Source organism: Lipotes vexillifer, unplaced genomic scaffold (genome assembly GCF_000442215.2).
Source record: "Lipotes vexillifer unplaced genomic scaffold, Lipotes_vexillifer_v1.1 scaffold388, whole genome shotgun sequence".
NCBI lineage: Eukaryota > Metazoa > Chordata > Mammalia > Artiodactyla > Lipotidae > Lipotes > Lipotes vexillifer.
In genome coordinates, this window is record NW_006773582.1 from 395905 (window position 1) to 412264 (window position 16360).

At 43.5% G+C, this 16360-nt stretch overlaps 1 protein-coding gene across 1 annotated transcript; it reads right to left on the reverse strand.

Annotated features, from left to right (window-relative positions):
- Positions 1-13172: 13172 nt before the first annotated feature.
- Positions 13173-16118, reverse strand: LOC103089577 (olfactory receptor 8K5-like). Its single transcript, XM_007448434.1, has 2 exons — positions 15507-16118; positions 13173-13217 (listed from the first exon to the last, which is right to left on the reverse strand). The coding sequence occupies exons 1-2, from the start codon at positions 16116-16118 to the stop codon at positions 13173-13175; spliced, it is 657 nt and encodes a 218-aa protein (XP_007448496.1).
- Between the last annotated feature and the right edge of the window lie 242 nt (positions 16119-16360).

Genomic DNA, 16360 nt, shown 5'->3' on the forward strand with positions numbered 1-16360 from the left:
TAAAAAAAAAGAGGAGGGAAAGGAGGAATTAATTATTAGGAATTCTGAGGACAAAACCTTCTCTCTTGTTTCTAGGAAAAATTGAAGAACATTTGTCTGTCTGCTTTAAAGAAGACATATTTGCAATGTTTGTATATAAAACAATTTAATGTAACCCTTCCTCTGCCCGCCCCCCAGCCACATACACCTTCTCAATACCAAGAGTGTCCTGTGGGTCACATGAGGTGCTATGACAGCTCCCATCTCTCCAGGGGCTCAGCCCCAAAACCATGCTGTCTTTGTGACCTCTCTCTTTCTCTCATACCATAGATCCAACCAGTCAGGAAATCCTATGGACTCTACTTTCAAAACATATCCAGAATCCAAGCATTTCTTACTTCTCAACTGTGATCTGAGCTCTCAGGAAGATTAGTGCAATAGCCTCCTACTTGCTCTCCCTACTTCCCCTCTACACTCCATTTAAAAAAATTATAGCCAGAGTAGTCCTATAAAACCTAAGTCACATTCAATCAGTTTCCCGGCAAACCCTTCCATCGAAAAAAAAATTATAAACCATTTGTGTTCTCTACTGACCATGGGAATGTCTGACGGGCTGGGCAGAATCTATGTGTCCTTTGTTCAGTAGTATTAACTACTACCAGCTCTTGGGTTTGGACCTAATTCTCCTATAGCCTCTTAAAGACTGAAAAATCCTGGAAATGAGGTAGTAGCAGAGATGGGCTGAGATTTCTCTGAGGTTATTAATTTCTGTTTCCCACTAGCTAAATTGGGCCTGAGGTTCTCCTGAGAAGCACAGAGCAGTGATTCTAGGAGAGCCCTGCCAGGGTAGGTCCAAGGGATTCATCCAAGTTTGGCATAAGAGAGCAGTCAGAGGAAAACCAAAAGAGTCCATGCAAAGTCAACTGAAAATAAATGAGCCTTGGATAAGCTTCATTAACTGGCAAGTTTTCCCCCCTCACCCAGTGTCCTTCCTTTAAGGGGCACTCTGCCAGACAAGTTCCTAGATCTTCCTGCTGCAAAATCTGATTTCCCATTCAATAATGCAAGGTAATATTGACAATGGCTAATAATTCTTAAGCACATATTTTGCTCCAGACACTATTCTAGACACTTTATATTCATCCTTTCATTTATTCACTCATTCAACAAATATTTATTGGGCACTTAATAAATCTATAAATAAAACAAAACAGAAAAATAAACCCCTACCATCCAGAGCTTACATTCTGGTACAGGGAGACAGAAAATATAGGACCATAATGAATAAATTATATTGTATACTAGGAAGTGATGGGGCAGGGGGAGGGAAAGGGAGCACCTGAGAGCAGGAATCAAAATTTTATAGTTGGTCCAGGTAGGTCTCATTGAGGAAGTTGACATTTGAGAGGAGAAGGAGATGGTAATGAAGTTATCCATGTGGTTACCTGGGGGACCGGTGTTCCAGTGCAAAGACCCTGCAGTGAGAGCAACCTGGATGCTCTGGGACCAGCAAGGACTGCTGTGGCTGAAGCAGCCCAGCGATGAGGTCAGAGGCCATGAAGGGACCAGGAGGCCATTGGAAGGGCCCAGCTTTCTCTCTTATCAAGTGGGAAGCCATGGGTGGACTTGACTTAAGGTGAGCTATGTTTTACAGGACCTGACTGCTGTGATAAGAATAGAGTGTAGGATGCAAGGGGAGAAGTAGGGAGACCAGTTAGGTGGTGGCTGCAATAATCTTGGTGAAGGATGATGATAGCTTAGGAGAGGGGCTGAGAAAGGTTTGGATTCCAGATATGTTTCAAATATTGAGTCAGTAGGACTTCTTGGATCTGTGGCGAGAGAGAAAGTAAGGAGTTAAAAATGAACACAAATGCTCTGGTGACCTAAATGGGAAGGAACTCCAAAAAAAGGGGGATATATGTATACGTATAGCTGATTCACTTTGCTGTACAGTAGAAACCAACACAACATTGTAAAGAAATTATACTCCAATAAAAATTTTAAAAAGCAAAAAACAAAAAACGAATACCAGGTTTTGGCCTGAGCACCTGGAGGAATGGAGTTGCCCTCAGCCGAGATGGAGAAGGATGCAGGTGAACAGGCTTTCGGAGGAAGTTCGGGAGTTCAGTTTGGGACATGTTACGTTTGTGATACTTTTTGGAGTGGGCAGTTGGCTACATGAGCCTGGAGCTCAGGGGAGTGGCTCAGCTGGAACTATACATTTAAGAGTCTTTGGTACCTAGATGGAAATTAAGCCTTGAGCTTGGATGAGCTCACTGAGGGGCTGTATGTTGTAGGTAGATAGAGAGGAGGACCAAGGACAGGACCCCGAGTCTGGGAGAAGATGAGGAACCTCCCAGGGAGAATGAACAGGAACAGTCAGAAAGGGAGGACAAAGCCAAGAGTGTGTAGTCCCAGAAGTCAAGGGAAGAAGTGCCTTGAGGGGGCAGCAGTGATCTGCTGTGTCCAATGTCACTGGTGGCTCAGGTAGGAGGAGGACTGAGTTGGTCAGTGGGCGTAGCAATGTGGAAGCCATTGGTGACCTTGACAAGAACACTTTATGTGGAGTAAAGCGCATGAGAGCCTAGTCTGAGTGTGTTTAAGAAAAGATAAGAGAGGAATCGGAGACAATGAGTACATCAACATAAGAAGTTTTGCTGCAAAGTGTTGCAGAGGGAAGAATGGTAGAAGGCAGGGAAAGCACGGTCAAGGGAAGTTAAAAACAATTATTTTTTTTTTTTTTGAGATGGGACAAATAACAGCCTGTGTGGAGCCGATGAGAATGATACAGTAGAGAGGAAAATACTAATGCTATAGGAGAAAAATGCTGTTGGACCAATGTCTCAGGGTAGTCTAAAAGGGGTAGAATCTAGTCACTTTAGGTGACTGAAGGGTTGGCTTTTGTTGTAGTTTTCTAGAGCTGCCAGAACAAAGTACCACAAGCTGAGTGGCTTCAACGGTGGAAATTAATTTTCTCACAGTCCTGGAGGCTAGAAACCCAAGGTTACGGTGTCAGCAGGGTTGGTTCCTTCTGAGGTCTATGAAGGAGGATCTGTTTGCAACCTCTCCCCTAGCTTCCGGTGGTTGCTGGAAATCTGTCACTTCTTGGCTTGTAGGCACATCACCCTGGTCTTACCTTCCTTTTCACTTGGCATTCTTCCTGTGTGTGTCTGTGAACAAATTTCCCTTTCACATAAGGACACCAGCCAGTGGTATTGAATTAGAGGCTCACCCTACTCCAGTATGACCTCATCTTAACTAATTACATCTGCAATGACCCTATTTCTAAATAAGCTCACTGAGGCGCTGAGGGTTAAGATTTCAATATACAGTTTTGGAGGGCACAGTTCAACCATAATAGCTTTCCATAAGAGGTGGACAATTTATCTTTAGTAACAGAATGGAAGGTAGAACACTGAAAATGCTGGCAGATTTATAGATAGATTTGTGGGAGTCCATGCAAATATTCTTCTGATTGCTTCTATTTTCTCAGTGATGTGAAAAGCAAGGCCATTAGCCGAGAGTGTGGGTAAAGGCAGATTGAGGAGGAGTTTGTTGTGAAGTTCTTTCTAGCAGGGTGGGAGAGTGGGTGGTCTAAGGGGATACAATACAGCAGCTGGGTATTCTTAAGGGCACATCTGTGGTCCTTGGTCCTGCATCTAAGGCAGGTCAGTCAGTGTGGTCCTGAATTTTTCTCAAGCTCCACTCAGCTGCAGAAGGGCAGGCAGAGAGTGTGGGGAGAGTTATGATTCACTAAGGTGTGATCTTGCAAAGTGAGTACAGCACCCAGAGGAGAAGGAGAATCAAGGGAGTTGAGAGTAAATACAAGGAAGTTGTAATGACAGACTGTGGAAATAAAACTGGATAACAGGGAAGGGAGGATCCTATTTGGAGATATTATGATCACTCTGATTTCACAGATGAAGAAAGTGACGGATAGAGAAGTGGAGTACTTTTGGGGGTTCAGTCAGTGGCAGAATCAGAACCCAAACCTAGGCAGTGCATCTCAGAGCCTGTGTTCTTTGAGACAACACCACAAAGGTGGGAGGAAGGAGGCAGGAAGGACGGGCATCAGTAGTTATGAAACTGTTCTCTCCACTGACCCCATGTGACTGTAAGCAAGGCATTCTCATCCCCTGTGACACAGCATTCCATGATTCCAGTGATTTCCTCCTCTTTGGAGAAGAATCTTTTCTCTTTTGTTCTGACAGATATTCTCTTTCATTTAAAACAGATATCCGTGTCCCTACTAACCCCCCATCCTCCCTTCCTTTCCACCCTTAAATATGTACACTGTTTCATTGTTCACAAAATACTTTTGTATTCATTTCACACTTTGTGTTCACTGCTTCCCTGCTCTGGCAGTTATTATTATTTTCAAGATAAGGAAATGAGGCTTCGAATAGTAAAGAGATGAACACAACAGCCAGTTAATAGTAGACCTGGGCCTCAAATCTAAACCTTTAAGTTAAAATTCAAATCTCTTTCTATCTCCTAGGATACTTTCTTTAAAAATGATGATTTTTCTGATTTTGAAATAGGGTGAATTGGAGGGCAGGTGTATCCCTGACACTGGAGAAGTTCAGGAACATAGATTAGTACTCTTCTAGGATTCTGTAGAACAAATTCAAGCAATAATTACGGTGTTAGAGTACATGCCACTCACATTTTCCACCCTTGACTCGGTGGTAAGTCAGGGAATAAACGCCTATGTTAATAGAACGAAGGCTAGTTAAATGGTTTAGTTATGGTACACTATTGGTAATATCATGTTAGATATGGTAGGTGAAGCTGTCTTACTTGTTCTTGGGACATTCTTTGTATTTCAACAAAATACTCTTCAAATATTTCAAAATGCTTCTGGAATATTTGCTAAAGCTCCTCAGTGAAGTTTATTCACTCAAACATTCAATCATTCATTCATCAGACTTTTATTAAGCCCTTGCTATGAGCCTGGAATTGTGATAGGTGTTGGATCCTTGTCTTTAGGAAATTCATAATCCATCAGGTGATACAGACCTATAGACACATACCCTATAAATGCTGTAGGGAGAAATGAACTAACTGCTAAGGAGCACAGAGCTGAGACTGACCAATTGCCTGGGCAGAGGAAGGAGGACTTCAAGTTGGAGGTGACATTGGAACTTCTTAGAGGAATTTTCCAGGCGGTGCAGGGGAAAAACTGCACAGTCCCGCAGCTCTCTCCATTCCTCTCCCCCACACTGGTTTTAGCATGACCTCTACACCTGTATTAACAAAACACATGCCACACTAATAGTTTAAGACAAGCGAAGAGCCGAATGATTTCTTCAGCCCCTCGAGGTCATGGAATTCAAGAAGAAGACATTGCTGTGACCAACATGATTATGGGCAGGATAGAGGGCATGGGCAGGCAGAACTGAGGGTTCTTGTATGGGACAGTAACTCTACCCAGGCTTGTAGTCAGTCGTGTGTTCCTCTAACCAACAGAACAAAGCACAGTCTTCCTGTCTCAGAGAGAAGGACAGAGGATGGTATGGAGGACACTTGGCCAATGACCTGTTGACAGGTCAGATTGTTGGCTGACCATTTCTCCTCTGTGGGTCACAGTCCATAAATTATGGAGCTGATAGTGCTAACTGTGATGGACTTATTGATAGAAGTTTTTTCTTTAAATTATTTTACTTTTTCTGTATTTTCTATATTTTCTGCAATGAGAATGTTTTAATTAACCTTTAAAAATGAGGAGATTGAAGTAAATGGCTTCTGAGACCAATTCCAACTCAAAATCGGATTTTAAAGGAAGAGTAGAGATAGAGAAAATAAGCAGATAGTATTGACTTTTGGTGGCAGTAATACATTATGTTGATGATGCTTCTTTATAGTAGCTCTCATTTATTGAGTGCCAAGTCTTATGTAAAACACTTTATGTACATATTTAAATATATACGTAGAAATATTTAGTATATATGTCTAGCTATCTATATATCTGTAGACATAGCATATACCTTATATAGATATTCAGATAGATATCTATATCTATCTATCTATCTAGATAGATAGATATCTATATATAGATATAGATATATTCCTAGAATAAGGAGAAGAAATACAGTGAAGTGTTTGGGGTCCTTTTGACTTGGAGTTAAGTTCTGGCTGGGTCTATATATTCCTCATCTGTCTCTGAGCCCAGTTCTAATAAAATTCAAAGAGAGACACACTTCCTCTTTATGTGAGCATCAGCTGTATACTTCCCCAGGTTCCGACGGTCTCAAGACCCACTGCTAGTGCTATCCATCCCCACTTCCTCCCTTCAGTGAGCCAAAAGCAAGCTGCATGGGTGAGTGTCCTTAGATCAGGATGGAACCTCTGAGTGCTGGGGCTGCAAAGAAGCGCAGTACCTGCGACAACCAGGAGCAACTGGGAGCTCCCACATCCAGAAGTCTTGCAACAGGCACAACTCATTGCCTACACACATCCCACCCCTCCACCACAGGGCTAGAGTCAGATTTTGGTAAACAAAATGCATCCTCAGGTGGCATTAAAGGCAACCTCTAATAAAAGTTGAGCACGTTACTAAGAATTGCTAAAGATTTAAGGATAACAAACATCATATAAGAAGGGAATAAAACTCAACAAACATAAAAATTAGCTCCCTAGGAAAGAGAAAGTGGAATAGATAAAAATGGGGGAAAATGTAATTAATATTTACATTTATGAAACAAGAACAAGATGTTATGAAAAAGTTCGAGATTTCAGAATTCGAGATTTCAGAAATGATAAAATATGCTTGTTGGAAAGAAAAAGTAAATCAATGAGTGCAGAGCACATTGGACATAGTTGAAGAGAAAATGAGTGTGTTGTAAGCTGGAGCTGAGCAATTCCACCAGTTTTTAGAACAGAAGGACCAAGGGACAAAACATGCAGAGAAAGTTAAGACATGTGGAAGACAGAGTCAAAAGTCCAATATCTATTTATTGAATATGAGTTGAAGATGGAGAGAACAGACAAAACAAAAGAGAGAAAATCAAAAATATAGTAGAGGGCTTCCCTAGTGGCGCAGTGGTTGAGAGTCCGCCTGCCGATGCAGGGGACACAGGTTCGTGCCCCGGTCCAGGAAGATCCCACATGCCATGGAGCGGCTGGGCCCGTGAGCCATGGCCGCTGAGCCTGCGTGTCCAGAGCCTGTGCTCTGCAACGCGGGAGGCCACAACAGTGAGAGGCCCGCATACCGAAAAAAAAAGATATATATATATATATATATATATATATATATATATATATACCCCAGTCCTGGAGAAAGATGTTTTTAGAGTCAAAAGAGGACACCTTGCTTCTGAGTAAACAAAACAAAACAAAAATTCAACCTTAGACACATCTTACTGAAATTTTGAACAACGAACGGGGAAACAATCTAAAAGCGTCAGAAAAAATTACCTACGAAGAAGGAAGAATCAGATAAACAACAAGTTTCTGATGACCAATAATGGCTACAAGAGATAATGGAATAATATCTTCAATATTAGGAGAGGAAATCATTTTGAGCCTAGAATTCTTTAACAACCTAAATAAACATTAAAATGTAAGGTCAAAATAAAAGGATTTTAGAATACAAAGTCTGTACAACAACTCTTATTATAAGAATTTCTGAAAGCTATAGTCCAGCAAAATGAAAACAAGAGAAAATTATTGCAGAGAGACAATTTTTAATTAAATCTTAATAACTGCTGACTATAAAAAATAAATCAATATTATGCTAGATCCCAAATGCAAAATGATTCCTATGTATGATGTGGCGAAGAGGAGGTTACCATTTTTATCGTTATAAATAGGGGAAGATATAGACATGGTTTAGTTTTAGATCATAGAAAAATATATTTATTGTGTTGTTTGGACTGCAGCAATAAGTGGATTGCTTTCAGAGTTTGAAAGGAAAATCAGCAAGATATGTATAAAGGAAAAATAAGAATCCTTCATCAAAATGAGAATAGCATTCTTAGCTAACACCTCAATTACTGAATCACTCATTTCCTTCTAATACTTATTGGTTGACTGTTTAAAGGTAAGAATGGAGCTGTGAGTCTCACGCTTTGCTGCACATTAGAATTACCTGGGTAGTGTTGATAACTCTCAACACCCAGGCCCCATTCCACATTAATTAAGTCAGTATCGCTGGGGGTGGGAGCCAGGCATAAATATTTTTAAAACTCTCCAGGTTATTCCAATGTGCCGCTGAGTGTGCTAACCAGGGAATAGAGGAGGGTACTGTTAGGGAAAAGGTCACATTTCAGGTGGGATTAGATGGCAGAGTGACTCTGGGCAGGTCCTTGCACCCTCAGACATTCTCTGAGCTGTAAGAGTTGGTATGCAGGAGCTCTATGGGCCCTCCAGAGCTGAGGAACTCTGATTCTATAAGAACAGTCTCAGAAAGAAGAGAATGTGTTTCCTCCCTTTTAAAATGTACCACATGGGACCAGTATGAGTATAGGGCTCACCCCCACCTGGTCCTCAGAGCTGGCACCACACTGTTGCTCCATTTGCACTGTTGTGGCCAAACATGACCCCTTCTCATTAGGAGCTTGCCCACAGCTACAGGTAAAAAAACCTATCAAGGCCTTCTTGGTCTATGATTAATGGTTAGTGCCCTTGCTGAGAAGTGCTGCTGGACCCAGTGCCAAGCCTTGCCCAGCCTGAAATACCTTCTTTCTCCTCCCTGCCTATTCAGGACCCACCCGGTTTCTCTAGGAAGACATGGCTTCCTTCTCTCAACTCCTGGTAAACAATATCTTGGCTCCTAAGTAGATGTCAACCTCCTATTTGGTATTTCTTTTTAAAATACTCCAAATGCTTGTTTGAGCCTAAGTCTGATGCAATGAAGAGGCATTTAAGCCTGCAGTGCCTCAATGAATTCTCACCATAACCCACCAATGTGTAGGTCAGTCTCCTGAATCTCTTTCCCCCTTTGACATGGTGAAATCCAAATGCCTTTGCGTGACATTCACACTCTTCACAACCTAGTACTCATCAACCTCACAGAACATCACTTTTTCTGCCTTCCAGTTAAGTCCATTCTCTAGCAGTCTCACCAAGGTTCCACACCATCCCTGCTGTGAGAACATGCTACTCACATGAGTGCTCCATTAATGTTCTCTGTGAAGTGTTCCTGGACTCCCCATTCAGAGCTGAGTTCACCTGTCTCTGTGCTCTTATGCTATTGTATTCCTCCCTCTGTGACAGCAGTCATCACTCTGTATTATAATTACAATTCTAATGTGTAGTTTTTCTTGATAGACCAGAAGGAACTAGGAAACAGAGTACTGGTCTCTGTCTTCACCCATGGCTAGCACAGTGCCTTATGGTTAATAAATATTTATCAGATGAATGAATGAATCAATAAATGAAATGATTTAAGACCCTAACTGACCTGGCCAAAAAGAAAAAAAAAAAAAAAAAAGCTCTTCAGCTTGGCTAGAAATCAGAATTAACATGAAAATTTGTTAAAATGCTTATTCCTAAGCTTCAGTCCAAAATGATTTTGATTTAGTAGGACCAGGGTGAGACCTGGCAATCTGTATTTTCAAAAGTCCTGTCCTCCCCCACCCAGCACTGAGTCTGATTTGTAAGATCTGGGGACCTGCCATGGCTTTGGGAATTCTTCCTTGGGAAATGATGTACTTTTGCCATGTCCCAGTGCTCAGGGGCCAGAACAACACAGCTGGTTATCAGTCTGTTTGGCTCTTCTCTTTCCAAGAGGGCCGATGAAGCCAGTTGCCCCTCCAGTATGCTGACCCCACATAACGAACAGTCTTTACAGCTTAAAAACAATCTGGGGCTTCCCTGGTGGCGCAGTGGTTGAGAGTCTGCCTGCCGATGCAGGAGACACGGGTTCGTGCCCTGGTCCGGGAAGACCCCACATGTTGCGGAGCGGCTAGGCCTGTGAGCCATGGCCGCTGAGCCTGCGCGTCCGGAGCCTGTGCTCCGCAACGCGAGAGGCCACAACAGTGAGAGGCCCGCGTACTGCAAAAAACAAAAACAAACAAAAAAACCCAATCCAAAAATGGGCAGAAGACCTAAATAGACATTTCTCCAAAGAAGATATACAGACTGCCAACAAACACATGAAAGAATGCTCAACATCACTAATCATTAGAGAAATGCAAATCAAAACTACAATGAGGTATCACCTCACACCAGTCAGAACGGCCATCATCAAAAAATCCACAAACAATAAATGCTGGAGAGGGTGTGGAGAAAAGGGAACCCTCTTGCACTGCTGGTGGGAATGTAAATTGATACAGCCACTATAGAGAACAGTATGGAGGTTCATTAAAAAACTAAAAATAGAACTACCATACGACTCAGCAATCCCACTACTGAGCATATACCCTGAGAAAACCGTAATCCAAAAAGAGTCAAGTACCAGAATGTTCATTGCAGCACTATTTACAATAGCCAGGACATGGAAGCAACCTAAGTGTCCATCGACAGATGAATGGATAAAGAAGATGTGGCACATATATACAATGGAAGATTACTCAGTCATAAAAATAAACAAGTTATTTGTAGTGATGTGGACGGACCTAGAGTCTATCATACAGAGTGAAGTAAGTCAGAAAGAGAAAAACAAATACCGTATGCTAACACATATATACGGAATCTAAAAAAAATGGTTCTGATGAACCTAGGGGCAGGACAGGAATAAAGACTCAGATGTAGAGAATAGACTTGAGGACACGGGGAGGGGGAAGGGTAATCTGGGACGAAGTGAGACAGTAGAATTGACATATATACACTACCAAATGTAAAACAGATAGCAAGTGGGAAGCAGCCACATAGCACAGAGAGATCAGCTCGGTACTTTGTGACTACCTAGAGGGGTGGGATAGGGAGGGTGGGTGGGAGGGAGCCTCAAGAGGGAGGAGATATGGGGATATATGTATACATATAGCTGATTCACTTTGTTATACAGCAGAAACTAACACAACATTGTAAAGCAATTATACTCCAATAAAGATGTATTAAAAAAAAAAAAACACACGGGCTTCCCTGGTGGCGCGGTGGTTGAGCGTCCACCTACCGATGCAGAGGACACGGGTTCGTGCCCCAGTCCGCAAGGATCCCACATGCAGCGGAGCAGCTGGGCCCGTGAGCCATGGCCGCTGAGCCTGCGCGTCCGGAGCCTGTACTCCGCAACAGGAGAGGCCACAGCAGTGAGAGGCCTGCGTACCGCAGAAAAAAACAAACAAACAAAAAAACCCCACAACTTTCTGAGATCTGTGTCCTGAATAAGACAGGGCTGTGCCCATGCAATTGTGCCTGGTCATGGAGCCCAACCTGACAAAAGATTTGTATTTTGGCTAACTTCTAAATCTGAGAGGATGTGAGAAAAATAGAGCAACATTCTGCTGTTGGGGTCCTGTCATCTGTTACTTTCTGATGTGATGGACAACCCTAGTACAAGCAGTCTTCTTTTCAGCCTGTCTTCCTCTAAATGAATATTGATGCTGTGTTTACCTTTAATTAATATTCATTGCAATAAAGGAATTACACTCATTGACTTTTAATTATACCCTTCTTGCATAAACAAGCTTTTAATAACAGATTTTCCATGGTAGAAAAAAACAAGCTCTCTGCCCACAGCCTTGTTTGATGCCAGGAAAGCTGCCTCTGCAATTGATAAAGGGAATTTCAGTTTGTTACTTGGTACAGTGGGAGGAGCCGTGGTGGAAAGTTAGGTCTTCTAAGTTCCAGCTCCATCCAGCTATGCCATAGCTACTGTGTGTTCTTGGGCCAATTCCTTGCCCTCCGGTGCTTCACCTTCGTATCTGGAAAATGGTGATGGAACCCAACCAATCATTCTCATCCATGGCTGCATACAGGGAAAACCTGGGGGATTACTGAACAATACCAAAGCCCAGGCTGCATTCCAGATGAATTAAAACAAAGTATCTATGGGATGGGTGTAGGTGCAGGTATTTTTAAAAAGATCCTCAGGTGGGATTCTTTTGATGTTGGGAATTATGGGTATCGTTCTCACCAGACTTCTAGGTGTTTGTGGCTCCTGCCAGGGTGGCAGGCTGCACAGTGCCCAGAAGGAAGGCCAGCACGGACCCCAAGAACCAGGTCAGCCATGCCCTGGTGCTCTCCTGTGCTGGGTGGGTGCTCACATCCTGGGATTGGCTCAGTGGTATTCTCTAGGAGCAGAGAGGAGGGATAATGTTCACTGAGCACCTGCTCTGTGACAAGGCACATCCAATGTCTCATCTGTCAGTCATGAGACACGTCCCCTGTCTTCTATGTGCCAGGCACGGGGGGTTTAATGTTGGTGAGTAAGGTAGTTTCTGCCCTCACAGACCTTATGACCTAGTAGGGGAGAAAGACTTCCAAGTGTATAATTAACAATTACATGAGTTTAAGGAGTTGAAAGGAAAAGTACAGGTTGCATCAGAGCACATAACAGTGGTGGGGCAGTGTTGTTAAGAGAGACCTGCGTTATGAAGCAACGTCTAAGGTCTGAGGCCTGAGGATGAGTAGGACTTAGTTCAGTTCATAGATGGCGAGCAGCATTCGAGTAAGAGATAGGGCTTCTACAAGGCAGATGTTGGCACTCCTCTTGTACAGATGAGAAACCCAGTCCCAGAGAGACCAGGTCCAATGCAACCTCCCTGGTTCTGACTTTTTAGCTGGGAGGGATATCAGAAATCACTGAAATCACATGGTGGGACAGAGCTCAGTAAAATGACCACAGCTGCAGCTGGACAGAGCAGAAATCAGGTTGAAATAGGAAAGGAATGAAGATAGGCCTAAGGCACACTAAAGGCAGAAAATGCCACCTGCCTGGTCAGGCAACAGGCCACATGCAGTCCTGGGAAGGAAGCCACATCACAGGGTCCAACACGGATCTTGGATGGGAGTGGGGTTCTCTGTGAGGCAGATGGAGACTGGTGTGGCATGACCACAGGAGGGGGTCCAACAGCAGGGGATATTTTGATGCTCCTAGCAGGTGGTCCAGAGCAAGGCAATCTTTCAGCCAATAGCAGGCCTCCTCCCGTTAGTCTGGAGTTGGGGGATGGGACCCCAGATGCTGAGAAAAGCAAAACAATGCTCTGCCAATCAGTGCTGGGCAAGCCCAGCAGTGCAGCTCCCTCAGGGAATGAGGTGAGACCACATCTTGGCAGCTGGCTCGGGCTCAGGGTTGAGACTAAATCAGGAGGTCAGAGACAGTTCAGCACCGGGGGCTTGAAGCCGAGATCCAGAGCCTGAGGACAGGATCAGTGCTGGAGGCTGTGGGGAGGCTTATCCCAAGGGCAAGGATCAAGTCATTCCAGGTGTGGGGGAAGCAGGTAGGCAGTGGTGGGAGGCAGGTGGCACCTGACCACCCATTCCAGTGGTTCTCAGTGAGCATCTAATATCCACTGAGAATCTGCTTCAACATAACAGGGTGGGATGTGGGTACCTGCACTTTTAAGAAGCTCCACAGGCAATTCAAGTATATATTTCTGGTTAAAAATCACTGAGCTAGACCAATCCCTTCAGTTTTCAGATGAAGAACCTGAGGCCTAGAGAGAAGTGACTTGCCCAGGGTCCTACAGCACACTAGCAGAAACAGGACTAAAACCTTGGTTTCTTCACTCCCAGCCCCCCACCTATACATTCAGGTTAGCAGTTAATGTTCTCAGTTAGTGAACATTGCTTATTTATGCCCCATAAGCAAACCAAGACTGTGCGAAGTGAAACCATTTGCTTGCTCAAGCCCATATAGCTGGGCTGGGACTCTTTCCTAGTTCTGAGATCTTTCTCTGGCTTCAAGCACCACATTACAAAGCTGGAGTTTAGGCTTTTCTCCCAGGAGGCAAGACCTGACCTTTTTCAACCTGGATGGTCTAATGGCCTCTAATCCATTTCCTGTGCATGTGGCCAGCAAGCCCCTAATGGACTGTAGCTATAAGGCTAAAGGGGAGCCTGGTAATTAGAGGTCTAGAGGCATAAGTGACATTTGGACAACTGGCCAGCTGGCTACAGTGCATTTGGCACCCCAAGGGTCCCAGAAACCAGAGCCGAAGTGCCAAGCATATCAAACTCATGTCACCAAGGTCTGCGCTCAGCTGCTCCCTTAGCATTTGCAAAATGTCCTGCCCACACGCTTCCCCTCGCATCCTCCCTTGGCCATTTGCAGAAGCAGATGAGTTGAGGTTACATGCAGCTGATCCCAGACCTGCTGGCTAATTATCTTGGCCTGTAATTAGTGTTTCCTATTCCTCACTCCTTGCCAACTCCTGCAGTTAATGTATCGTTTGTCTCTCTGCAGAGACTCTTTTGGGAGGGTTCTGAGGCCCTGGAATGAACATTTCTGGTAATGGCAGGATTTTGGAGATGTTCCATCTGCTGCCTGTCCCACCACCCCTTGGCATCATCTCTGCTTCCTCCCACCTCAAAGTCTACATCCATCACCAAGTCTTTAGTTCTCTCCTGAACACTTCTTGAACGTGTGGTTGCTTTTCCATCTTTGTGGCTCTGATTTGATCAGACCTCATCATCCTTCATTTGGACTCCTACAGTATTTTCTTAATGGGCCTTCCTGTCCTGGTCCTGCAAATGTCTCCTCTGCAATATAGGAAGAATAATCTTTCTAAATTGCCAATCAGGCTGTATGACTCTCCTACCTAAAAGTCCAACCTCTTTAGTTTGGCACATATGTCCTGGGCAGTGTGGTCTGCCTGATTTTCAACTCCCTCTTTCACATGGTTTTTACATGGTTTTAAATTCAGAACTGCTGTAATTTTCTCCTCTCCTCTCCTCCCTCCCTTACGCGTCCCAATACGTATGCACATGTGTGTGTACGCACACACACACACATGCACACACACACGCACTCCATCCATCCATGCTGCTCCATGAGCAGGAGGACAGAAGACAGGGCAGGAAAGGGATCTGACTGACTTGAGCAAGCACCCTAAGAACAATCATTAGGAAAGTGAGAAGGGACTCATTCTCTGTGACTTTGGAAGATGGGACTAGAAACTATTAAGTTCATTTTAATATTCAGAATAGATATTTAACTGATAGGGACAGAGTAAAGGGACAAAGTACGTGATTAAATAGTTAATCTCACTAGGGGACTGTAAATAGAGAAAAAAAGTATGGGAGACCCCTGTAAGTTAATCATCACTCAAGAAAGTACGCTTTTGTAGCAAGAAAACCATGCAACAAAAGCATGAGACATGCTCCTCAAACAATAAAACAATGGTGGAATGAGGTCCACATCCTGCCCAGTGAGGTGTGTAAGTTATCTATTCCTAGGACATGCTTCTATGCACGCACTAAAAACAAAAATATAGGGAAAAGGTGACATTATACTGAAACCTGAGATGATTTACCATATTTTAGTATGTTACCACCTTTTGGCCCATTTCCGTAGCGCCATGACAGTCCCAGTATGACCAAGTAGGAACAAGAAAACTCCCCCCACCCAACGTGGAGGAGGAGCTGATGATGGAAGTTTGATGTCTATTCAAAAATGAGGAAGGTGGTCTTTTCCCCCTCCTCACTTTTCCTTTGATTATAAAACTGTATAGTATGACCAACAATTCTATTTCTTGTGTATCTGAGCACAGCATAAGTAACAAGGGAACATCATCACAGTAGAAATGACTGATGACATTAGAGCTGCAAAAAGTCAATGTAAAAATCTTGATAGTGAACATCAGTGCTTGAAAGGTACTGTAGAGGTATGGGATGCCTACCAGCACATGACAAAGTCTCTGGGACATGATAACATTGTAGAGCAGAGGGTTACAGATGGCCAAATAGCAGTCATAGGCCATGGCTGACAAGATAATGAACATAAGGAAGGAAGCCAACTGTGTGGTGCATGCATAATAGGAAATGGTAATTTGATCCACAACAAAATTTACCAGCATCTCAGGACAAACGACAGTAGAATTACCAAGATCAATGAAAGCCAGGTGTTTGATAAAAAAGTACATAGGTGTGTGTAGGTGGGAATCCACTTGGATCAAAATGATCATTCCCAGACTTCCCACCACTGTGATTGTGTAGCTAATGAGGAAGACCCCGAAAAGTGGGGCCTGCAGCTCAGGATGCCTTGTGACTCCCATCAGAATGAATTTAGTCAGCGATAATAGATTCTGTTGGCCCATTTAGTCCAGTTAGCTTTTCTGGAAAAAAACAGGTTGTTATTAGCTTCCTTGTGGTGTCATCTAAATAAAGTATAATATGTATAGACAGAAAAAAACAAACAAAAAACTGTAGTCCAGTAAGCTCTCAGGGTGACACTCCCTTGCCTACCGCTTGTATTTCTCACAAACGTCCTATACTAATAAATTCTTTCCTTACCTGTCACTCTGCCTCTCGTTGCTTTCTTTCTGCACTGAGACAGACC